Source organism: Protopterus annectens, chromosome 9.part0, assembly GCF_019279795.1.
Source record: "Protopterus annectens isolate FY-2018-M chromosome 9.part0, PAN1.0, whole genome shotgun sequence".
Classification (NCBI taxonomy): domain Eukaryota; kingdom Metazoa; phylum Chordata; order Ceratodontiformes; family Protopteridae; genus Protopterus; species Protopterus annectens.
Genome location: NC_056743.1, coordinates 238,517,920 through 238,545,104, shown reverse-complemented (window position 1 = coordinate 238,545,104; position 27,185 = coordinate 238,517,920). Strand labels below are relative to the sequence as shown.

At 39.7% G+C, this 27,185-nt stretch overlaps 1 protein-coding gene across 4 annotated transcripts in view; it reads left to right on the top strand.

Moving 5' to 3' along the window:
* Nucleotides 1–27,185, top strand: part of DENND2B (DENN domain containing 2B) — a 1,438,653-nt gene that overhangs the window by 1,055,362 nt on the left and 356,106 nt on the right. For all 4 annotated transcript variants that reach the window (XM_044082814.1, XM_044082812.1, XM_044082813.1 and 1 more), the window contains one exon: nt 428–643. In XM_044082814.1, the coding sequence (XP_043938749.1) occupies nt 428–643 (216 nt within the window). The remainder of the gene's footprint in view (nt 1–427; nt 644–27,185) is intronic.

Sequence of the window (27,185 nt, the reverse complement as noted above, 5' to 3'; positions counted from 1 at the left end):
CTCTGTTTATCTTCTAGAAAATTGCTGAATTTCTAAGAAGTGCATGAAAAGGCCTGTTAATGGGGGTGATTGATAAGAAGTATGTGTATTATGATAGTGGAGATTGCCCTTTCAGATACTAAGAATCTTATAATTTATTGTGAGGTTTTTATTGAATCACCTGATATGGATTAAATGAAGCAAGTCATTCACAGATCCTATGGCTACAGTTCTAGTTCACTTAGTAAGGCCAAAGATTACTTAAAAAATGTCAAAACCATTGTCATTAATTGTTGAAGTCATTATAATTCTGGAAATTTAAGTGTGTATTGTTTAATACTTTTAGCATAATAGTCATGCGTATTTAACTCACATTCTCTCTGTCAAAGCATTGTTCTTGTTGTTTTTGTCTTTGTTTAATGGTGCTTTCAATTTGTGTTTTTCGAAGCTGCCATCAAAGCCAAGTAGTCAGTCATTACGGGTTGTATCCTCCGCAGATCGAAAGAGCCACCGACTTCCAAGGATGTCCAAAAGGCACAGTCACGATGATATGTTACTTCTAGCCCAGCTGAGCATTCCATCATCTCCCTCCAGTCTAAATGATGATAGTCTCAGTACAACAAGCGAGCTCCTCTCCACACGAAGGGCTAGGCGAATTCCTAAGGTAGTCATTAAAAAATCAATAATGTATTGTTAAGAGATTTGAGTTTGTGCACAGCTAAAATTTTGTATAATGAACTAATACCAGGCTAAGCATACTTTTCTTAATATAATGTTATTTAGATTAGGAAGGTTTCCAATATAGACCTATAATACTAAATCATGTATTCCAACCATAGTCTTGCTAATTTTTATTAAAACATTTTGAGAGGCTGCATTTAAATATTTGTCTATGTTTTGCCAACTGTTATTGTAATTATTCTGTTTTTCATGAACCTTTGCTTCTGTTCGTGATATTCTTTTTTATTATAGAAATATTGGAACAGAACACCTAACTAATGTATATGTTGCTTTTTTAGATGCATATATATATATATAGGCTATAAGAGTACCATATGGTTAAAATTTAAAACTGCCTAATTTTACTCACATTCATTGTCTCTCTGTTTTAAATTCTTATTTATTTCATTTTATTATTTTTTCTCTCTTCCTAAACTTGCCAATTAGTTGTTACTGCAGCTGTGGCTGTACCTATATTTTCACCATCATCAGACATTGATGTAATCCAGGCAGGGATGAGGGTTTTTCTACTTTTCTGTCCCTAACCCACATACCCCAGTGACTGATATGTTTCTGCATCATGAAGTGGCCTGTAGTATCTTACTCTATGTGTATGCATGTCACATGTGTGTAGTAAAATCTATGGTGTGTATGTAGATTGGCAAAGCCAAGCCTACATTCCCAACCCATATGCAACATACTGTACACCTCTATATGATGTAGGCGACAACATTGTAGTGATTCATGCTTCTTTCCTCACTCTGACATGCATAGCCACTTTGTGGTATAAGTTGGTTCTCGCAAGAAAAAAAAAATAATCTAAATTATGATGTTTGGAGCCCAGTCTCAAAAATTGCAGTCATGTGTCAGGCATGCTGCCTGATTCCAATCTGTATCACATCAGCATGTGTAACATTGACAAAGCTTAATATGTTCAGTTAAATATGCCTTCTATTGGTCAGTTGCCACTTTTTGAAGTTATTTATTATGTTAATCACTTAGTAAAATTAGCTATTTTTAATTTGCATTTCATTCAAAAATAATAATAACAAAAAAAAATCTAATGAAAAGAGAAGCTAGATGGCAGTTTGACAAAAGTACACTTAACAGTTAATTTGTAGGAATGCATATAGCAACATGAGTTGTGAATATACAATAATATGACATCAGTGAATTGAGCAGTCTATATCATCAGTGTACGGAACTAATAATCTTATTATGTAGTGGTTCAAGTCTGGCTAAGGGATAGAACACCTAGTGTGAAAATTTGTGATAACATGTCTTAATCCAATGTGCATGCATGTATGCATATGGGTCTTCTTCACATTAACAAAAACCCACTTACCAGAATCTAAAATCTCCAAGACAACATTGTCAAAACTGGATATGTTCTTCATCTCACATTGCTGCAGTCCTTACATATGGGTAGTCCGCTGTCCTCGGTCGGCCCGAATACCAAAGTATTAGGTTGACGTCGGTCAAGGCGCTTAAAACTGACATCAGGACGTCAGGGTACAAAAGCGCATGACCGACGTCATTTCCTCAGTCTTTTTTGCCGCATGGTCCGATGCAGAAGCAGCGTTGCAAGTGCCGTTCGGCATTCTGAAATTATTCGAATTCGGAGTTTCAGACCGAATCCAAGTTGGCTAAGTACCCCGTTGGGGATTATTTTGTTTTTTTCTTGCCTCAGTGTTTTACCGGATGTCAGAAAAAGTGAATAACTGTATTTCTTGTGGGAAACAGATACCGCATAGGGATTATCATTCTTTGTGTATTCCTTGTTTGGGGCCTGAGCACGACGTTGTTGGGTGTCGCTTTTGTGCTAGGTTCAATAAACGCACTATTAAGCGAAGGTTGGATTGTGCTAGGCTGGTCTTTGGGAAGCGGTGCAATTATAATATGCCGTCGGATTCTCCGGCGCCCGCTTCTCAAGAAGCGCAAAGACAAAGCAGTTAAACCCAGGCAAGATGAGTCGTCCGTTCCGGACGCCGGTTCTTTAGAGGCTTCAGTGGAACCCTGTGGTTCCGACGGAGACTTCTCTGGAGTCTCAGGGGGAGACTTTGATTTTGCAGGAGGTGGTCTCTCAGGAGGCAGGTCAGGCTGAAGGGGCTTCTCAAGTTACTGTACTCCCCTCCCTTCCTAGGGTGGTTAGGCCTTCTCCTTCTGTTTCCAAGGCTTCTCCCAGAGGCAGGCCAGTTTTAGCTTCTGTTGGTGTCACTCCTAGTTCAGCAGGGTCTGTGCCTAAGAAGCACATGCTTAAAATGGCAGAAGATTTGATTACTCTGATTAGAGGTTCTATGCCCCCTCCTGATAAGAGGCCTAGGGTGGAGCCAGAGTTGGGAAGTTTTGAGCAGGCTTCGGATGTTTCAGAGTCTTCAGCTGAAGACTTGCAGGAGTACTCTCCTTATTCTGATTCTGATGCAGATGATTCCACTCCTTCTGCTTCTCCTCCAGAGGATTTCTCTTTTTCAGAGACACTTCATTCTATGAGGGAACATTTTAAGTGGGAAGGTCAGGACTTCTCTGATTCTAGGAAAAGGCTTAGGGAGTTTTTGCTGTTACCCCAGCATAGGCCCTTGGCTATACCCCCTGTTCTGGATGTTGTGGAAGATGTGTTTGCAGAGGCTTCACTTAATCCTGATTCTCTGCCTCCTGCTCCGGTTAAACCGGATAGGTATTACAGGGTATCTGAGGCTCATAAATATCTTTATAAGAGTCCTAGGGTGGACCCAGAAACTATTAGTCAGGGACCTAAGGGTGTCAAGGCCTCTGTTGTAAAAAATCCGGTTCCTCTAGATAAAGAAGCCAGAGCTTTGGATAGATGGGGAAAGAAGGTCTATACATCTTCTACCTTAGCTATGAGGGCTTTGAATTGCCAGTTTCATATGTTGAAATATCAAAACTTTCTTCTTTCTCAATTGAAGTCTAAGGTGGATGCTCTGGCGGAAGGCATTGAGTGTAAAGAATTGCAAGATTTGGTGCATGTCTCTGAACAGGTGGGTAAGCATTCATTACAGTGTGGTTTTGATGCTGTGCAGGCCTCGTCTAGGGTGGCTGCCACTGGCTCAGTTCTTCGCAGGCACGCCTGGTTGAAGGATCAGAATTTATCTGACCATGTTAAAACAAGGATTTTGGATGCTCCTTTGCAGTCTGATGTGTTGTTTGGTTCACCTGTGGAGTCAGTCTTGAAGAAAATGGAAGACAAGGCTAAGTCTATGCAGGCTGTTAAAGATTTTTTGCAAGTTCAGCCTCCGAAGTTTAGTAGGAATTGGCCTGCTAAGGGGTGGACGTATCCTTCTTATGATTCTCAGTCTAGGGGTAGATCTAGACGTGGTAGGGGCAGAGCTCAGAGTTCTTTCAGGCCTAGAACAGGGAGTTCACCTGCACAATCTTCGGGTGAGGGCAGGGGCCAGTCCTTTCGTAAACAGGCCCAATGACCTACTTTTTCAGCTGCCAGAGCCTTCTTGCCTGGCAGCACCTTTGGGAGGAAGGTTAGCACTCTTCAAGGAAAATTGGATGTTGATTACCCAAGACAAATGGGTATTGGATATCATACACCAGGGTTACAAGTTTTATTTCCATACCTTGCCTCCTTTCAAAGGCATGCTGGACGTTCCTCCTCAGCAAAGACTAGAGGCTCGCAAACAAATTTCTCTACTACTTCAAATAGGGGCCATACAACCGGTCCCTCTGCCAGAAGTGGGCCTAGGATTTTATTCTCGCCTGTTTCTAGTACCAAAGAAAGGAAACACGTGGAGACCAATTTTGGATTTATCCATCCTCAACACATATCTGGACATTCCCAAGTTCAAAATGTTAACGTTACAACAGCTTTTACCTCTGCTGGGCAAAGATCACTGGATGGTGACTCTGGATCTCAAGGAGGCTTACCTTCATGTTCCTATCAGGCCCAGTTGCAGGAAGTATCTGCATTTTTGGGCTGGGACTTCACATTATCAGTTCTCTGCATTGCCCTTTGGCTTATCTACTGCGCCCAGAGTGTTCACGAAGGTTCTGGCTCCAGTGGTAGCTTTCTTCAGGCTAAGAGGAATACAGATCTATCCTTATTTGGATGATTGCCTGATACTGGCCCAAGAAAAGGACGAACTTCTTCATCATTTACAGTATGTGATGGCAGTGTTAAGATGCCTGGGGTATTCTGTGAACGAAATAAAGTCCAGTCTAGTACCCTCTCAGGACATGTGCTTTCTGGGTGTGAGACTGAATACAGCATCCCAGATGGCCTTTTTGACCCCAGACAAACAAAAGAATCTTTCTCTTTACTTCCACCAGTTGTCTCATCAGTCCAGGCTGACTGCAAGGACAGTCCTTCAAGCCTTGGGGTTCATGGCATCTTGTATTCTGGTACTTCCCAATGCCAAACTGCATATGAGGAAGCTACAATGGTATCTCAAGAATGTATGGACACAGCACTGCCAAGATTTGGACACTGTCATTCAAATAATACCTTGCATTCAAAAGGAATTTTTGTGGTGGGCTCAGGAATGTCACCTAAACAAGGGACTCTCTGTGACCCGGCCAGAGGTGAGTCAGATTTTAACGACAGATGCCTCAGACAAAGCTTGGGGAGCTCATCTAAATGGAAAATGGGTACAAGACACGTGGCCTGCCAGACTTCAACATCTACATATCAACTTGAAGGAGATGTTAGCAGTCCAATTTGCATTGATAGCTTTCAAGGATTTACTTCTTCCAGGGCAGGTGTTGATTCAAACAGACAACACAACTGTCATGTGGTACATCAACAAGCAAGAGGGAACGCATTCTTATCCTCTATGCAGACAAGCAATGATTTTGTGGGAGACTGCTCTCAGTTTACAGCTCAATCTTCAGGCAAGGTTTCTGCCAGGAGCACAGAACTCCTTAGCAGATGTGTTGAGCAGACAAATTATGGATCCCCACGAGTGGAAATTGGATCCTCATGTATTTCAGAGATTGACAGTGTTATGGGGAACTCCAGACATAGATCTGTTCACTTCTCCACTGAATTACCAGCTGCCAAAGTTTTGCACAAAAAGGTTTCATCCCTCAGCTTGGAAAGTGGATGCTCTCTCATTCAATTGGAGCAATCTTCACGTGTATGCCTTTCCACCTCTGCCTCTCCTCCCAAAGGTACTGCTGAAGGTCAGACAGGACAAGCCAAACATGATTTTAATAGCTCCAGATTGGCCTCGACAGCACTGGTACCCATTACTGAGAAGTCTGGTACAGGAGCCTCCATGGCCTTTGCCTTTGATTCCTCACCTGCTGTCTCAGGAGAACAGTCATTTACTCAATGTCAAACTTCATTCTCTACATCTGACAGCCTGGCATATTCTGTTTTAAACCCTGGAGGGTCTCAGCTTCCACAACAAGTTTTGAATGTTATTTTGGAGGCCAGAAGGCCTAGTACAAGGAAAGTTTACGCAGATAAATGGAGGAGATTTTTATTTTGGAGTACAGCAAAGGACTTTGATGTTTCTAAACCTAATTTAAGTGTTGCGCTTCAATACCTTACTGAGTTATTGGACAAAGGTTTGTCCTTCTCCTCTATAAAGGTTCATGCTGCAGCAATTTCTGCTCACTATGACTGTGACCCACCATTATTTTCTCAGCCTTTGTTTAAGCAATTCCTTAGAGGGGCAAAGAATATAAGACCCCACGTAGAGCTCCTACTCCTGCTTGGGATCTCAATTTTGTGTTGGAGAAACTCACTCTACAACCTTTTGAGCCTGCAGCATCGGCAGAGTTTAAATATTTATCTTGGAAGACTGCTTTTTTGTTGGCCATTACCTCTGCGAGAAGGGTTTCTGAATTACAGGCCCTTATGGCAGTTGAGCCTTTCTTAATTTTCCACAAGGATAGGGTGTCTTTGCGTACTAACCCTTCTTTTATGCCTAAAGTGGTTTCTAGTGTGGCTTTAAACCAAACTATTCATTTGCCTACTTTTTATGCAAACCCCCAAAATAAAGGGGAAAGGATTTTGCACACTTTGGATATACACAGACAGTTGCGATATTATTTGAGCAGAACTAAAGGGTTCAGGCAGTCTCAGCAGTTGTTTGTTTCTTTTGCTTTGGGTTCTCAGGGCAAACCCGTTTCAAAACAAACTATTTCTAAGTGGATTGGTTTTTGTATTGCTTTCTGTTATTCCCATCATGGTAAGGAGATTCCAGCTGGGATTAGGCCTCATTCCACTAGGGCTACTGCCACTTCTACAGCTTTTTTAAGGGGGGGTGGCTACTAAAGATATTTTGGAAGCAGCTACTTGGAGTTCAGTGCATACCTTCTCTAAGCATTACCACCTTCCACTTTACTCCAAATCTAGGGCTGGATTTGCAACTGCAATTTTACAAGGCATGTTGGCAGCTCCTAATGCTTTATAGTTTTGCCATCCTCCCTTACCTCTGCTTTGGGATTCTACCCATATGTAAGGACTGCAGCAATGTGAGATGAAGAACATAGTACAGTTTTGTACCTACCATAAATGTAGATGTTCGAAGATCCACATTGCTGCAGTCCAATTTATCCTCCCTCCTTCCCCTCTGTTGTTGAAGGTGGTGGTGTGGTTTGTGTTGTACATATTGTAAATATGGTTAGTGCACGGGTGGTTGGTTAGGTTTTGCTGGTTTTTGGCTTTGGCCTTTCTTGTTAGGGCCTTCTGACATCTGGGGCAAGAAAAGACTGAGGAAATGACGTCGGTCATGCGCTTTTGTACCCTGACGTCCTGATGTCAGTTTTAAGTGCCTTGACCGACGTCAGCCTAATACTTTGGTATTCGGGCCGACCGAGGACAGCGGACTACCCATATGTAAGGACTGCAGCAATGTGGATCTTCGAACATCTACATTTATGGTAGGTACAAAACTGTACTTTTAATAGATGACTGGATTGCCAAAACTTTACTGAGGGTAAGTATCCAGTCATCCAACGTGAGGAACTTTGCCCTTTTTCCCACTGTAGTGCAATCTCAGAGTTGGTATATTTAGTTAAGGGTGGTGTGGGGGGCTCAGCCCCCCACATTAGAGGGTGCAGAGGGCATATCCCCCTACTTGGATGGATTGGAGAGAGTACAGTGTGTTTTTTTTTTTTTTTTGGGATAGTACAGTGTGTTGTTTTTTTTTTTTTTGAGTTTTGGGAGACTCAATACTTACCATGGGTAAGGTTTTGGCAATCTGGTCGTTTGTTAAAATCTGGTTTCGGCAATATTATTTTGGCAATTTAGGATTCAGGCAAGTGGTTTTTGTTAATGTGAAGTTCACCCCACTTACCTGAATTCAAATTCTCTGAGATGACATTGCTGAAACTGGACTTTAACGAATGACTGGATTACTGAAACTTTTTTGAGGGTAAGTATCCGGTCATCCAGCGTGAGAAACTTTGCCCTTTTCCCCACTGTAGTGCGATCTTGGAGTTGGTATATTTAGTTAGGGGTGGTGTGGGCAGCACAGACCCCCATATCTTGGGGTGTGGGAGGCATAGCCCCCTGGGTGGGTTGGAGATAGTGCAGTGTGTTTTTTTTTGGGGGGGGGCTTGAGTGACTGGATACTTACCAGGGGTAAAGTTTTGGCAAGCTGATCGTTCCTTAAAATCTGGTTTTGGCAATGTCAGCTCGGTGATTTTGGATTCAGGTAAGTGGTTTATCGTTAATGTAGATTCATGCATATATATATATATATATATATTTCACATTAATAACTAAGTAGGTGGTCTGACCTTTTTCAGTCAAGACCCATGAATGAGTAAAGTACAAACAACTGTTAAAGTTTGCATGCAGAAAGATTGTTTATATGTGCAATATTAACAGTTGATTGCAGACTGCTGCTGTTTCAATAGCCTTTGCAGCACTATTTGAACATGAGGTTTTCTGTACTTTATTTTGGCTGTCTACCAACTGATATTTAACATGGCCTAACCTGCCTAAACTTTTGGCACTCATATAACAGGCACTTTGGTTAGCGTTGTTTAAAGCTAGTTTAAACTTGGGCTACTAACATAACAGACACTTCAGTCAAAGCAGTAATATAATAGGATTTTTAGTCAACCAGTTTGTGGTCTGGAATATATACATTGATTAGATGAGTTTTGGATAGATTCTAATATGTTATATCAGAATTCAAGCATATATGAGCACCATGTGTGAATAAATCACCAAGGACTGTCACTTTAAAATATAAGTAGCATTTAAATTACAACAGATTTTGCTTTAATCGGGTAAGGAAGGGGGGGAGTAAAAGTAGTCGAAGCAGACAGAGGTGCAGACCAGGTCAGAGACGGCATGGCTGGTAGGCAGGTAGTGAGGATCAGGTAGGATTAGAATTGAAAAAAGAATGTTAAGACATTTCCTTAAGATGTTCTAGTAGAGACACTTCAGTAGCAGTGTAGAACAACAATTTCATATATTTATTATTACCAAACTCCTAGTTTGAAAAATAAATTTTCTGTTATGTTTATTGTGAGGTGGTAGTCTATGAGATTGTTAGAACTAGTGGGATGATTTCTTAGTGTGCAATGCATATAATTTTTCTACAGTTTGTTAGCTAAAGGGTATAGAAATCATTATATAGCAAGTATATATTGTTATAGTATTTCAGTAAATGTAGAGTATTGCTGCTTGTTAGAAGTTTGAAGTGATGAGTACTTTGGTTTGTATGGTTTACTAATCTGCATAGTTTATATTGATATTTTTGCAATTTTTCACTAGTGTAGCTATTTTCTTAGTGGTAATGCATATTGCAGTGTGTGGATTAAGATATGCCTGGCTATTGCCAAGTGAGGAGTTTGAAAACTTATATAAATAAATTACTAAGGATTTTTGTGACAGTTACTTCATTTTAGTTGATGAACAAAATATTTTTCTATGCATTTATAAGATAGAAAAATAGTACTTTATTATGCCATGGGTTCAACAACTGAAATGTATTATGTCTGGTAAATCTCTAGGTGTACTGAAAAGCACAGTGTTAGTTTTATCGGGGTTAATGAGTAGCTGTTGTGAGTCAAACAGTGACAGATGATAAAAACACTGTTGGAGTTGTATTTGATTTAGGAGAATGTGACTATCAACATATAAAAAGAGTTTTCATTGAGGAAGCTATATAGTAGTGAGTTAATAAATATCAAGAATATGATTGGGCCTAGTATAGAACCTTGTGTCCACTTTGTAAAGAGGATAAAATGGAAACAGCATTAATTTGTTCACACTTTAGTTGGCCTTTTGGTAAGATAATTATTAAACCATATTGTTGCAGTGCCAGAAAAGCCAGTCTATTTATCTTTCTTAGATGAACATGACCTACTATGTGAAATGCTTTGCTTATTTATGTGAATGTGATGGCATTTAGCTCTCCTGTACTGATATTCTGAAAAATGATGTCAGCGAATGTATAAACAGTAGCAGAGTCACTGTACCCTGACTGAAATCATTGTTGCTAGTGATGGTACCTATTTATAGATTAATTTCTCTAGAAGTTTGCTTAACTATGATAATTTTACAACGGGTAGTAATGTTTAGGAGCTGTGAGATCTGAAAGTATAAAGGTTGGGTTAATAATAGCTATTCTCCTAGTATTTTCAATCTTTTTTTTAGAAATTTGAGATGAAGACCTATTATAGAAGCAAGAGGTGACACAGAGGTTTGCTAGAAGTTTGCTTGCAAAGCAAACAGGACTATTATCAAACTAAAATGAGTTAATTACACAGTAAAGGGTTTGGGGGTGAGGGTATTGTGTAAAGAGATGTGAGGCTAAAGGGATTATGGAGAAGGCTTACTGTTTTAAGTTTGAATTATAAGAGCTAGAATTGTAATTTCAGCATTAGCAGTACTGAAAAAGGTTCTTTACTATCCCTCCAAAAATTATTAGTATTTTAAGCGCAGTTGCTTTCTTTTAGTTTGGCTGAATTTGCAATTTGAATCAATATTCTAGTTATAATTTTGAACTTTAACTTTTTAAATAGATTTTAGTATTTTTTTGTCTTGTAAAATTTTTCATTGTTCCCATAAATTATGTCTAGTTCTCACTTTTTGCTTCCTGTCTGTAATGATTTACTGGCATATGGTTACTCTGTATTGACATTTTTAAAGGAGGTTGATCTTGTTCTGAATTGTTTGAATGATGTTTGTTAAAAAGCACAATATTTCATTTAGGTCTGTTTTGTAATATAGGAGCATTGAGTTATATATTATAATGCCTTACCTGTGGAATCGGGGCATAGCCAAAACTGATTAGGGTTAAAATCTGCAATTCAGAGATACTTTTTAAATATTTGAAATTTTGACTAAAAGATAAGAAGGTATGAATTAAAATGATTTTTGTGATATAAAAAATCTGCAGCTGTAATGAATGTCCTTTTTTAGTGAATATGTTGCCAGTTTTAAGAGGGCATAACAAAATTTTGAGCCTAAATCAGGGACATCCCTAAAATTTGGAGACATTTGAGAGGTAAGCACTAATCTTCCAGGGTAAGGTGATTAATACATTTTTGTCCTTAATTAATGGAAAAAGATAACCCAGTGACAGTGATAAGGAGAGTCTTATATGACCATATGGAGAATACATGGCTGTTTTCCCTTACAAGGTTGGAAAATAAATTAGTGAATGTACAGTTTTGTGTAATATTAGTGAGTATGATGTCAAGAAATGTGTTTTTATCAGTATGAGGTTTAGACCATCTCAGGCTGTTGAATATGTTTGGAGAGATTGAAGAGAGACAACATTTGCAGTATGATGTTTCTATAGTAAGCCATTACAATTAAGAATTTTACCTAGTAATGATATAAAACTGTCAGGATGACTATGCTTATGCAGAACTTTTGACTGTAGTAAAAGTATTGCTTTTTGTAGCTGGTGTCTAGTAGATACAGCTCATGTAAATTACAGTGATTTCCTCTAAAATAATATTGCAAACTGCCAGTTAGGGTTCTTTTTGTAAATTTGGGTTAAGATTGCTACACAAGAGAAGATTAGATATGTGGCTGGTTGGAAAGATATCTCACTAATTATGGCATGTACCCATCAATCGCTGACACTGTGGAGTATTTTATAATTATTTCAGCGAGAGAATTATATTGTATTTTTTTACCAGGCTGTTTTTAGCTAAAATGTTAGGTGTATACTGTTTAGAAATCAGTCTAGAAAGTCAGATTTGTTATTGATACCTCTAGCATTAACATTTCTGATTGTGAAAACATTCTTGTGACTTTCAAATAAGTTATTTATGGATTATTTATATTATCTAGTATACATTAAAAGTATGTACCACATTGTTCATTATTGGGTCCTCATCTGTTTGACTTTCCGTCTTCACATATAAAATGTACGTATTGTATATTGCTGTTTAAAGTTGATGATTACTATAAAATATAAAACTATATGACTTGTATAGAGAATAATCATGGGCTGCAATCTTTTATTTACATATAATATCCAAATACCAAATACAAAATTAATGATTCATTCATAAATGTCTGGAAATGCTGCAGCTTATACTTTGATAGGAAATAATCATTTCACACTGAGCTAATCGAAGGAAGGACACTGAGGAAAATCGGAGCTATAATATATAATATTAAGTATCCTGTTTTTTGTTTATTTTGTTCTTTATTTCTTTGTTATTTATAGCACTTTGTGTACTGTGTATTTTTCTAGCTAGTTTCACTGTGTGTGAGGTATTAACTGGAAATTGTCCACTTTTATTAAGCATCTGTTCGGTTGTTTGTTTCTGATAACTTGTTGCAGTTAAACTCTTTTTTCTAGAGGCTCCTTTAGCTGTTTAAAACTTTCATTTAAAAGCTCACTGCTGCTTTTCAGCTGTGAGAAACATTTCTGCAGTTTGTTCTAAGTAGTGGGGATATTTGTAGCATTTCCATATTCAGGCTTGTATTTGGGCCTAGTGTTTGTGGAGGCTGTGTGTCTGAGCACATATTCAGGGACATCTTGGTTTAGCCAAAGCCATCAGGCATTTCAGTGAGAGAGAATTCTTTGAGGTCATTGGCTGACTGAGGTCACCTGGACTACAGCTTAGACTAAGCACCTCATTGGTTCTTTTGAGATTTCTTTCTTAAAAGCTGTCTCAGGTTTCAACCTTCTGTTACCTAAGAAGTTCAGTTGTGAAAAAAAAAAAATTATCTGCTTTTACTGTATTTGTGTTTCTTCCTACTTTATTTTTCTTTTGCGTAATCTTAAAAGTACTCAATTGTATTTATTACTGCTTGGTGTAACTCATTCCAAGCCTTTTAGTTTAAGCACTTGGGCTTCAGACCAGTTGTTTTACATTAAGAAGGTTTGTGGTCTGCACTGTAGTGGCAGAACAGGTAGCTTACATCCTTCTGAGTTGGGAACTGCTGATTGAGGGCTCAGTGTCTGTTATTCTAAAAGTGTATTAATTCTGGTTTAAGCACTTGGGCTTCAGGCCAGTTATTTTACATTAAGAGGGTTCGTGGTCTGCACTCTTGTGGGAGGAGAGGCTGGACTCTGCCCTTCTGAGCTGGGAATTTCTGGTTAAAGGCTTATAGTGCCTGCATATTTGAACTGCTTCTTACTGAAATTGGTACACCTTGTTTGCTGTAGCATAGACTAAATCCAGGCCTGCTGAATCTAGCTTTGTTTGTATAACTTGAGCACTAATCCAGGCATTCTTTAAAGTATTCAATTGTATTTATTACTGCTTGGTAGTAACTTGATTAAAGTGTAGCTATCATTCTAAATCTTTTGGATTAAGCACTTGGGCTTCAGACCAGTTGTTTTACATTAGGAAGGTTTGTGGCCTGCACTGTGGTGGCAGGACAGGTAGCTTACATCCTTCTAAGTTGGGAACTGCTGATTGAGGGCTTAGTGTCTGTTATTCTAAAAGTGTATTAGTTCTGGTTTAAGCACTTGGGCTTCAGGCCAGTTATTTTACATTAAGAAGGTTCGTGGTCTGCACTCTTGTGGGAGGAGAGGCTGGACTCTGCCCTTCTGAGCTGGGAATTTCTGGTTAAAGGCTTATAGTGCCTGCATATTTGAACTGTTTCTTACTAAAATTGTTACACCTTGTTTGCTGTAGCATAGACTAGATCCAGGCCTGCTGAATCTAGCTTTGTTTGTATGCTTGTTGTTTGTTTGCTTGTTATTTCCCTGAAACGATAATTCCACCTAAAGCACGGCTTTTCAGCGCTTCTGTGGATCCCTAGTTATATCTGCATTGCTTACTGTACTTATTTCCTTATTTCACTTGAAAGAAAGTTACTGTTTGTCGTTTTTGCATTTAAGTTACCTGTAACACATTGTATTTAAGTTACCTGGCACTTGCTCACTAAAGCAATTATATAAGTCAGCACTAAAAAAATTAAAAGCACTACACCCTCACAAACTCCCCTTGAGTACCTTGTTCCCCATTGGCCCTTTTTTCAATTATAAAGGAATTCCCAATACTATTCTAGCATGTCCAAAGGTCAGTTGTCAATCTCCTCTCCGGTCCAACTGGTGAATCTGGGAATCTTGAGGCAATGTTACAACTGCCTCATGTACACAGACAACCCTCTCCTCCTCCCAACAAATTCCAACACATGTGAGAGATGCAACCATATAGTCAAACTGGAGGGATTCCGGCATGTAGCTCGCAAGACATTTCCCTGCGAGCTACATCGCCGAAACCAAATGGCTGCACCAGCACTTTGCCGTAGTGTAATTTGGCTGAAAAGCATAGCCGCTGCAGCTGTAATCTATGATTACAACTGACAACAAAATAAATAAATAATTAAATAAATGCATTCCTTGAATGAGAAGAAGGAATGCGTTACACATCCCGTATGGCTGTATCTGCCCGTTCATAGATTACAGCTGCAGCGGCTATGCTTTTCAGCAAAATTGCACTATGGCAAAGTGCTGCTGCAGCCGTTTGGTTTCGGCGATGTAGCTCGCAGGGAAATGTCTTGCGAGCTACACGCCGGAATCCAAACTGGAGGCTAAGCTCTCTCAACTCAGTACTGGCGTAACCAGTCAGGAGGAGAAGGAAACCACACTCACTACAATTCCAGTCTCACATAGACCTACCATGACAGCAAACCAAACACATAAACACACAAAAACATACTCGGAGGCTCTAAATAATTTATTTATTTATTTTTTATTTATTTTACATTTGTTGACCGGGCTAGTCCAGCTGGATATATGTCCATTTTCAGTGGAGGCCCGGGGAAAAAAGCTCCAATGGTTATAACAAGTTTAGGGAATACAAAAAATAACAAAGCAAAACAAAACAAAAATTGAGCATAAAAGGAAAAAGACTTTAGTATAGGTAATATACATCTCAGAGGAAATATACATAACAAGATAGTGTTCCTAAAAAAGTTATTAAATAATTGCAATACGCAAATTTGATAATATCAAAACATAGTGTGAATAATACATAGTTATACTAATATCGATGTCAAAAATATATATATATTTTTTTATATAGTATATATGAGATAAGTTATATCCACAAGGATGTTATGTCAGTAGGGGTCAGTCAGGATGTAGTAAAGAGAGAAGGAAGTATTGTAGTAGAGGAAAGGAAGAAGAAAGGTTAATCGGGGTTGGTACAGGAGCAAAGCCAGTGTTTATTAAGATGTATTCTCAGTTGTTTTTTAAAGAGTGGAAGAGTGGACAAAGATGAGATATTGGGTGGAAGTTTGTTCCACATTTTGCCAACTGAGTTGGAAAAAAGGCAATCTCCTGCAGCATTATTAGGTTTGGTACTATTAACTAGTAGTTTATCTGAAGAACGTAGTTGTTTCAGGTTGTTGTAGGGAGTAAGGAGGTTAGAGAGTATTGGTGTTTTGGATGGTTGATATAGAATGTTGTGAGCTATTAAGAGCTGTTGATAAATGAGCTTGTTAGGAAGTTCAAGCCAGTGTAGTTGTTTTAAGTTCAGGCAGTGGTGTGTTCTAAACTGAGATCCTGTGGCAAATCGAGCAATATTATGGTAAGATGAAGCAAGTTTCTTAAGGTTACTTTTAGAGAGATTAGTGTAAATAGGGGAAGCATATAGAAGGGTAGGGAGGAGGTGAGATTGGGCTAAGGTGGTCCGGGCATCAGGTGTAAGGAAAGATTTGATTCTGTAAAGGGATCCAATCTTTTTGTTAACTACTTTTATTGTGTTGTTGATGTGACAATCAAAGTTAAGATTATTGTCAATAGTAATACCTAGTAGTTTTGTAGAAGAATCAGGAGTAATATGAGTGTAATCAGTGGAAGTAATAGAAAAGTTTAGGGAAGTAGATTTACGGGACGGTGAGAACAGTAGTAATTTGGTTTTCTTGGGGTTAAGGAGTAGACAATGGTCAGAGAACCACTGTTCAACAGTGGTAAAGGTTTTTTGGGTAAAAGGTTGGAGTTCAGCTTGAGAAGAAGCAGTGCAGATTATAGTGGAATCATCTGCATATTGTATGCAAGTGGTGTTAGGGATAGCTGATTGGAGGTCATTAATAAAGATAGAAAATAGAAGTGGGCCTAGGATAGACCCTTGAGGTACTCCTATAGAGATAGGAAGGAGGGTAGATAGTGAACTTTTCCAGAGTACTGCCTGCTGACGATTTTCAAGATAAGAAGTAAACCAAGTTAAGGAGTAGGGATCAAGTGCATGAGATTTTAGTATGTACAGAAGAAGTTTATGATTAACCATATCAAAGGCTTTAGATAGGTCTATGAAGAGAGAAGATGAGAGATTATTGATGTTACGGTTATAGTTGATGGAGTTGGTAAAGGAGAGTAATGCAGTAGTGGTGCTGTGGGAAGGTCTGAATCCATGTTGACTATTGGCAAGTAGGTTATTATGGAGAAGGTGGTTTAGTAGTTGTTTATGGATACATTTTTCCATGATTTTAGCTATGGGTGATAAGAGTGCTATGGGACAAAAGTTAGAGAAGTCATTAGACTTGCCTCCTTTGTGTAGGGGAATGATATGGGATATCTTCCAGATAGTAGGGACAATACCCTCCTTTATAGATCTATTTATTAGGATGGCAATGGGATAAGCAGTGACTTTGGCTCCTATTTGCAGGTATTCTGCAGGAAGCTTGTCTGCAGATGGGGTGGTAGGTTTTAGTTTTTGGAGTAGAGATTGGATATAGGAGGTAGATACAGGTTGTAGGTGAAGGGGAGGAAGAGTAGTTTTTGAACTAGGTGAGAGTAGTTTAGAAGTGTCAGGAGAAAGGTGGTTTGCAAGAATTTGGATGGCATTGGTGAAGAAAGAGTTGAAGTCATTGGCTATTTGTGTGGGATTATCTGGGTCAGAATCCTGAGGGTTCGGTATGATTGCTTGGCCTGGGGATAGAAGATTATTAATACTAGTCCAGAATTTTTTAGGTTCTTTTATGGTGTTTTTCTGTAATTGAAAGTAATAGTTCTTTTTATCTGTCAGAATAGCTTTTTTGGTGCTGTTTCTCAGCTCCCTAAAGTTTTGGTGGTCAGTTTGGTTTTTGGTAGACCGCCATTTATCCCAGGATTTATTTCTGAAAATAATTTTTTGCTTCGTATTCTTGGTTAGCCAGGGTGCTGCTTTAGTTTTGGTTCTAATGGTACAGCTTGGGGCATGGTGATCTAGGATAGATAGGAATGTAAAATTGAAGTATTCAACTGCTTCATTAAGTGGGAGAAGTTTTAGTGGGGCCCAATTACAATGTATTAGTTCAGCTAGAAACTGTGCAGATTTAAAATGTTTTTTTGTACGTAGAGTTTTATAAGTGGTAGGTAAGGTTAGGTTAGTTTTGTATCTAATGATATAGGTTAGAGAGTGGTCACTAAGATCATCTGGAAGGATGCCCGAGTTGTAGGTTTGTAAGGGAGTATTAGTAAGAATCCAGTCTAATGTGGTTTCAGTATTATTGATTTTATTAGTTCTAGTGGGACTATTAATGAGTTGTTTGAAGCCATATAGGTTGATATGGGAAGTGGGGTTATTACTGTTACAGGAATGCCAATCTATGTTAAAGTCTCCTAAGACTAGTGTTTCTTGAGGGAGTTTGGTTGATAGTAGGTCAAGGATATGTTGAAGGGTGTTGATATTATTTCCAGGAGGGAGATAAGGACAAATGATATTTATGGATTTAGTAGTATTGACTTGAAGTTTAGAGCTGATTACTTCAGCATTATTGTCTAGGGTAAGAGTCAGATTTAAGGTACTAATTTGGAGTTTTGTTTTATACAGAATTGCTACCCCTCCTCCCTTTTTGGTAGTGCGGTCGAGTCTAATAATGTTATAACCAGGTGGGGTGATTTCACTGTCATTAATTGAAGGCTTTAGCCAAGTTTCAGTTAAACATAAAATATCAAATTGATAGACTTCTAGAAGGGCATGAAGTTGACTAGTTTTGTTACAGATACTTCGTATATTGAGATGGGCAATAGAGAGAGAATTGGTGGGTTTAGAGAATGAGAGAGATGTAGTTTTGGTTTGTATTTTGTGTGTAATGGTTTTATTGTGATGTGGGCCTGGATTAGGATGAATATCTCCATCTAGTAGAAGGTGGAGGAGTATGAAATATTTTTGTTGGGGAAGTTTATAGGAGGAGTCAAATATTTTCCTGGATCTGGGTTTCTTAAATTTGAAGTGTGCTAGTCTATGGTATTTGGCTAATAGGTAGTTGGCTTGTGTGGTTGGGTTTAAGAAGGTAGGATATAAATGTGATGTAGAGGTAGAGGTGTATTTTGAAGGAATTGAAAGAGAAGAATTCAGTGGGTGTTCGTAGGAGGTTAAGAGGTAAGTAGATATAAGAGAAGATATAAGTAACAGACAGATAAGTGTTTTAAGTTGTGGATGGATGGATGATATAGGCATATTATGTTATATGGAGGTTAGTAAATAGGTGAGATATAGTTTAAAGGTGTGGTGTGGGGTAGATGTGAGAGAAGGAAGATAGGGGAGAAGGTGGGTTTGTAAAGTAGTGGGAGAGGTGTTAAGATAAGGGAGGAGCTAGGTTAAATTAGTGGGTGTGGTGTTGCGAAAGAGGGTTGGGTTAGTTAGGGATGTTAGAAATCTGATTGGAGTGAACTGGATAGGGTGTGTCTATTATTGGTATAAATGTAGGACCTCTGGGGGCGGGTGGGAATTGGGGGCAGGGTAGGGGAGCAGAGTGAGCCTGCAGGACGAACGGAGCGGGTAGAGACAAGAGAGTGAACTACTAAGGAAGACAATCAGTGGAGTGAGAGAATTTAGCAGGTAAGGTAGAAAGTGAGGAAAAAGTAGAGGTAAGTAAACAGGCTGGTATAAGGAAGATATACCTAACAGAGAGGTAGAGTATAGAAAGTAAGTTGTAGGAAAAGGGAGGGAGGTGTATAAGAATGTCTATAAAGAGAAGGAATTGAGAGAAAGAAACAGGGTAGGGAGGTCTAATAGAGAAATAAATGTAATGAGGTGAGATACAGATTAGAAATGGTAAAGCGCCACCTAGTGGACAGTAACTGATTGTGACTGAAAGTTCATATACAAGGGTATCAGGCTATGAGAGAGGGAGTTAGATTACTTTTAAAAGCTGAGAGTATTGGCTGTTTACAAGCATTAGGTAAAAGGATCAAAACAGGAAAACTGGGGAGGTAGTAGGCTGCTGGCTATCCTAAATAGGGAACTTGCCTAGCATAACAGGGAATTCTTAGTCCTGAAATTAGTGAAACAATGGTCTATTATCCAGAACAGCACATACTTTCACTATCTTAATAACACGGGCCTCTCAGGGAGAAGGAGGGTAGTTTCTTTTGTTTCAGGTTGCTGTTCTTATAATTCCAGAAAGTTGAGTTTCAGGTATTAGTTACTTGAATTTACTTGTGCTGCAAGCTGGATGGAATGGAAAGAGAAAATAAAGTAAGGAAGATTATACAGAGATTAGTAAGCAAAAAGGAAAGCAGGTTTAAAGAATACAGTTCTATAAAATTTATACTAAACAATTACAATACTAATCTTCTTTTAAGTCATAAGTTCATAACACACATAACTTGCTTGTAAGCACCAACGATAACATTTTGAAACATTGGGATGGCTGTGAGTCTGGTAGCTCTACTAGACAACACCAGTTTAGCTTTAAATTCTAAAATTCTACAATTACAAGCATCTATTTCGGTTGGATAAAGCTACATTAGCTTCTCTTAAGGGAGCAGATCTTAACAGACAGATAACAGTTGTGAAATATTTAAATACACTGCAACTGCAAATGCAATTAAACAGAAAAGGAATTATCAGATCATGAAGCTGCCGACATGCTTATTACTAACGCCGTGAGCAGGTACTGAATTTAATAACACTGTGGAAGTAGTCATTGGGATGGTTGTTATGCTACCCTAGAAGTTATCATATTTCAGAATCAGGGTTTTGCTTAAGGCTAATGCATTGCTTATGTACGCAAGTAACGCATTCAGTAAATAGAGTCGCTTAAGGGGCAGAATGAGAGAAAAAGGATTATATTCCTTGTAAGTCGCAAGCACTTATGAGCCTCGTTAACACACCTCTACTTCTGTAGGCAGAAACAGCGCTCTCTATTTAGAGTCGCTTGAGGGTTAGGTAATTATAAAAAGTATACATGACCAGGTGGTCGTCTACAGCCTAAGCCACAGTCACAATGTTCCGCACATACAGGGTGCTATAGCACTCAGTCCGGAGAGTCGTTACAGGGCTGAGTGAAGGAAGAAAGAATATAATTAAGGAATAAAAACACCTACAACCAAAGTCTGATGTGCATAACTCTGGAATTGCCGGCTAATTTAGTGCCCAGCAATAGATATCACTTCCGCAGCAAGTAAAAGAAACAGCGCTCATTAAATAGTGTCACTTGAGGGACAAGTGAATAAAAAGAATAAGAATTCAGTTAGCCATCTACAACCTATGCCAGGGCATAATATACTGGTCATATAGGCAGATGTAGCACTCGGTAATTAGATTCACTACAGGGGCAAATGACCGAGAAACTGTACAGTCAGGTAATAATCACCTACAACCAATATCTGAAGTACTAGACCCTACTATTGTTAGGTAAAAAGTAAGCTAAAGAAACCGCTTCCACCTCACGTACATTAGTTAGGAGTGAAATTAAGGGAAGCCATCCACAGCAACTCCAGTAGGAACAATACAAACTATTTTAAAGTTGGGAAGGCTGAAAGATTAACAAGATTAGATATTTAAGAGTTATAGGGAACTAGATAAAAGCATGAGTCAATAAACAGTAGCCGACTTTTATAATCAATTACCCTTTAGTCGACGCTTTAATTATACAAGACTGTAGAGTAAGCGCATTGAACAAACAACAGTATTATACTCTGCCAGTAATTGCAGACATGAATGAGTCAATATTATGGTATAAAATAACCTTATAACATGCCACTAGTGTTTGCCTAAGCAGCAGAGACCTCCAAAGCAGACACCCAAGCAACCGCTACCCCAAATCAAAACACGTGCAACACATAGCTCACAAAGCCAGTGTGCCGAACAGTCACAGCCCTTAAGGTTAAACAACACACCTGATACACTTGTAATAGGTGACTATCGTCAGGCACACTGACGTCCCGCTCACCAGGCTGAACAAGGAGAAGGTCACGGTGAGCTGCCTGTCGGGCGCTAGGATCCACCACATAACACAAGCACTCAGGTCACTCCAAGGCAAGTACAAATATGACTCAGTCATTGTCCATGCTGGTGTGAATGACCTGAGATGTACCTCCCTGGACTACATGAAAAGAGACATAGAGGAGCTCTCTGAGCATGTAGCCCAGGCCGGTATGACCCTGACCTTGAGTAGCCTCTTACCCTCACCAAGAATAATGCCACAATATGAAGACAAGATGATCAATTTCAACAATTGGCTTAAGTATTGGTGTCATTCAAAGTTGATCCAATGCCTGTCAGCCTGGGATGACATGCTCAACAAGCCACGATGCTTTGCTAGGGACGGCTTGCACCTGTCACCCCTGGGCTTTTGGATATTGGCAAAGGCTCTTGCTACCCCCATAGTGCCTTTTTTAGGCAAGGCTCAAAAGACAAACCCACCTCCATAGGTATCACAAGGGATAAGAAACTAAGAGTAATGCTACTCAATGCCAGAAGTCTAAACCTCAAGATGCACGCACTCGAAACTGTCCTTAGCATGGAGAACATCGATATCTGTGCAGTAACAGAAACCTGGTTCAAGGCTCCTGAGAGCACCCCAGCACTACCAGGTTATACCTCATACCATGCTTTTTGGCCCCAAAACTTGGACCGAACCACAAAAGGAGGGGGAGTATCAATATTCGTCAAAGATACCCACACCTCCAGGTTGGTGGCACAGCATGAAGCATCAGAGACTATCCATGTGCAACTAACTGCCTTCCAGTTTATAGCCTGCTACAGACCACCCTCCCAAACCCAGGAACCTCACTCGACCTTCCTGAGAACACTGTAAAAATATGAAGGTCTCTCCAAACACCATTATATTGGGCGACTTCAACTACCCAAACATAGACTGGGAGCATTACTCTAGCTCCAACACCCTAGCCCAAAGGTTCCTAGAATTTATAAACTCAAATGCTATGAAACAACTTGTTACCACTCCCACAAGAGGGGTAAACATACTGGACCTGATCATCACCAACATGGGGACTCTATGCTCCAGACCAGAAGTGTATCCCTCACTGGTAAGATCAGACCATAAACTAACCTCACTGGATATTCACATCCTGACCCCACCCCCTGCCCAGAAAACCACAGTGAAAAACTTCTCTAAAGCAAATTTCACACTCCTCAAAACTGAGGTGGAATCCTTCAAAGCCCCCGGGCATGTGGAAAATACGGCCCAGACTGCAGAATCCTTTATAAACGCATTCTATGAACACCTTCAGGAATGCATGGATCATGCAATCCCAAATAAAACCAAGACCCAATCCTCCAAAGGCAGGCGTCCTGTCTGGTGGACCCCAGCCATAATCAAACTATACAATAGAAGGAGGAAGCTACTACATGATAGAGCAAAATCCCAAAAAGGGAAGGCATCTCTGATCAGTATTAGCAATAAACTACGGGCACTCATAAAATCATCTAAGGCCAGCTTCGAGAGACAAATTGCACAGGACACTAAGGATAATCACAAGGCTTTCTTTAGTTATGTTAGGAACCTGGGTGGGAATTCCCAGATATGCTCAGAATTAGTCCAAAATGACAAAAAATACACCGAACCCACAGACATTGCCAACATCCTAGCTGACAGGTTCAGCGCAAACTCCCCTCCCCCCCCACCAAAAGGGCAAATATTTATCCCAGCAGAGTGCTGCCCCCCTGACATCTCAGATGCTCAAGTAAGAGCCACCCTCTCCAAAGCAAAAAACAAAGCATCAATGGGACCAGACGGTGTCCCGGGCTGTGTCCTACATGAACTCCAAGAAGAGCTAACCCCAAACATAAAACTACTGTTCAGTCTCAGCCTTACTACAGGATATGTACCCAAAGAGTGGCATACAGCAACAGTCATCCCTCTCCACAAAGGTGGTGCCTCAATGGATCCTGGAAACTATCGCCCCATAAGCCTGACTAGCTTGGTCTGCAAAGCTATGGAAAGGATCATCATGGACCTCATAAATAAAGATATTGGGGACCTACAGACACTAGATCCTACCCAGTTCGGCTTTGTTAAGGGCAGATCCTGCCTCTTAAACCTGGTCAATTTCTTTGAAACAGTCACCAAGGCCATTGACGAGGGGAAGGTGGTCCACACAGCCTACCTGGACCTCGCAAAAGCCTTCGATACAATACCCCACTCGGGAATTATAGATAAGCTCACCAGCTTAAATATAAACCCCTGTGTCACTAGATGGGTTGCAAACTGGCTCAAGGACAGAACCCACATGGTTAGAATTGCTGGAGCCATGTCAGACTCCAAACCAGTTACAAGTGGCGTCCCACAAGGCTCAGTCCTGGGACCTTTCTTGTTTGGTATATATTTCTCGGAGGTACAGGCCAACACGGAAGGACTGTGGCTGACCAAGTTCGCAGATGACTGCAAACTGGGCGCCATAATCGACTCTCCAGCTGACACAAGCATCCTCCAAAAGGGCCTCATAGAAACAGACAACTGGTGCCAGAGCCATGGCCTCAAGCTAAATGCCAAAAAGTGTATAGTCATCCCCTTTGGAAAAAACAAAGTGCCCACAAATTACCACATAGCTGGTAATCCATTAAGTACAGAAGAAGTAATTAGGGACCTGGGGACGCAAGTTGATAGCAATCTCTCATTTGACAACCATGTGGCCAAAGTGGTTAGAAAAACATTTTATATAGCCCACCTAATCATGAAGGGATTCACATCTAGATCAGGGGAGGTCATTGTGCCTCTTTACTCATCCCTCATCAGGCCCATAATTGAATACAATGCCCCTTTTGGGATGTACCTTACCAGACACCTGCAGCAACTGGAAAGACCCCAAAAGTACCTCACCAAGAGGATCAAAGGGCTCAAACAGATGCCATATGCTTCCCGGTTAAAGAAACTCCAGCTCTACTCAGTGGCATACAGCCTGCTCAGAGGCGATCTGTGCCTGTCGTATAAAGCCATGTCCAACCCGGAATTAATGGACATGCTGCACCTCAGAAAATCCAAATCCCATCGAGCTACGCGCTCGAGAGACTTGAACCTCAGCACTGAAATAAATAGGACATGCTGGAGGGACAGATTCATAACCCAGAGGCTCCCTTCACTCTGGAATGAAATCCTAGTCCAGGTTAGGCAGAGTCCCTCATTGACTCTCTTCAAGAGGAATCTTGATGAGTGGATGGGAGATCGTAGGTTTACCCCGGGTATCACTTCTGTGTCACTGTTAGACAGAGGCACAGTATACTAACCTCGAAAAAGGGCATAGCAAAATGAATTTAAAATGGGTGGCAAACGCCAAACACACTCTGGCTAGGCCTATAAATGCCCTAGGGCAGATAGCCTAGTATGAACCTATGAACCTATAATCTTGTGTTTTTAATTTTATAGGAGGAGCTTTAATTTCAAATAATAACAAGCTTAAATACCTTGGCATTATGGAGAATCTGAAATTCACCTTTACTTATTATGTGCTGACCATTGTTCATAGATATTATGAAGTTATTTGATAATGAAAGGAATTGTTACCTGATCTAAGCGAATCATTTTTACCTCTGTTTACATCAGGTGATGCCCGTACTACCATAGCCTATTTGATCTCAGCTGATCAAATGGTGATTTTGATTATCATTATCTTTTGGGAGTTCCGTCCCCAGGCTCTCATGCAGGAGGAGACACTTTGCACCACACACTTTAATTTCATCTAGCCCTGAGTTAGCAAAGCCTCCAGGAAAGCTGTAACTTCTGTAGCCAGAATGTTCATTTTGATCAACTGGTCCCAGTAAAATGGACTTTAGTAAATGGTTGTTGACCAGAAGAAATGACACTAGGTTTTTGTTTATACCACACTATACAGATTGACCGACTTTAAAACATGTACATTTTTTATGGAAAAATAGAGGTTTGCATAGATATGGTTAGGAAATTAGATCACTTATTAGGCTAGATTTGAAGCTTCCATCCTGCTGTGTATTCCTTTTATTATAGATTTTTGAGAGATTACTTATTTCTGGTATGCAGACTTATTAAAGATCCCATAATGTTCAGATTTGTTCCATGCATATGCGGAAAAGCAGAAACACCATAGAGGCTGGCTTTAATATTGCAGACTTTGTCAGTAATGCCAAGTGTTCAATAGAGGCTGAATTCTGACAACTCTGTTTAGGAGGTTGTTATTGTGCACACATTTGTTAATTACATCTTTGTCTAGAAATAAATCTTTTGGCATGGTATTTTTATTGTTAGTTGCTGTTTATAGTATTAGATTTAATGGTTTTCATCTTCTTGCCTTTCACTGTTATTTTATTGCCTGGTGAGGTCTATTTTTTGTCAAATGCATTACATATAATGCTAATTTTTAATGTTGGACTTCATTTTATCACATAACATTGTTTGAGCTGATGTTTTGGAGAATGCTTAGGTATTTAATATAGTAAACATGACCTTGAACTTGTTGTACCATACCCTGTAAAACCTTCCCACTAAGCTTAAGTAGCCACTACACATCTCACCTTTCTCTCATTTTCAGGCATATGTTGCTTCATCCCTCCTTAAATCTGTGATTTTTCTGGAGATATGTGGTGGTTTAGTCAACACAGATCCATAGTTACATATCCTGTACAGCTCCTTAATCTGCTGGCCCTCCCTTCAACTCTCATCAGCTCTTGTAAGAGGCAGTTTGCTACAGTCTAAATACCTAAATACCATGCATGGAGTGCAAATCTAGTATTGGCTTACATCATTTATTTCTGAATGCCAATGCTTTACTCTGTCTGCCACAAGTGAAGTGTGACACTCTTCAGCCTTGACCATAAACTCAGCTTCAACTTTCATTTCTGATACTGGTAATGCACTTGCCAAGTGATCAGCATTACTAAGTTGAGCCACCAAACATCTTGTCCCCAGTGTGTCTGCCTCTTTGTCCAGACCTAGTTATGCTTTTGAGTCAACAAATTATGATAGTCATTAAAGTTACAGACTTTTAATACTTCAGAAAGTTAATTTCTGTAATTTGTTTTGTGAGTGTTGTTAATTCAAGAGTAAAATAATGAGAGAGCTATGGTGCCCTCATACACATTCACCTTCATAGAGTCACAAAAAAATTCAGAATAAAGTTGGTGGCATATAAGGGTCAGAATCTCTCATAGTCCATTAATTTGTGAACAGAACCTGTTAAACTATGAATATTGACAAGGCCGGCGGTAGCATTTTGAGGGCCCCCAGCAAATGTCAAATTGGGGGCCACTGGGCACTTCCAGTCTAAGTTATCACCCTGTCACTGACATCCCTCCTATTCATCCTTTTAGTTTATGCTGAAAAGCTTTAGGAATAGTAGACACAGACTGAAATATAGCTACAGTGCTCTTATATTATAACAGGACTGTGCACAACACCATGCTGGCCCATCTCACAAAGTGACATTTGCAGTTGGTGGCATTTAGTTGCAACAGTGATACATTACAACTGTATATACAGGGCCAGACTAAGGTAAAAAGGAGCCCCAGGCACTGCCTAGTGTTTCAGCCCCCTTCCCAAAACACACACACACACACACACACACACACACACACACACACACACACACACACACACACACACACACACACACACATCCCTAAGTGCTTCCCTCTGTTTCTTCCTGTCTTGGGTTTCCCACATCATGCACATTACTTTTTTCTTCCATTTCTCACATTTTATCTTTTCTTTGACTTTTTCATGAAGGTATATGCTCTGAAGTACTTTCAAAGTTTTTTTTTTTATTACACAACTTTTTTTTCCAGTGATGGCTTGAATAGAAATTATGATTAAGAAAAGAAATTCAGTGTTTTGCTGTTCAGCTTTAGCTTTCCTTGTATCCTTTCAGCACAGCTTTCCTGACCAAGACAGCAAAGTAATAACCATTTAGGAAATAAGTCAGTTAAGC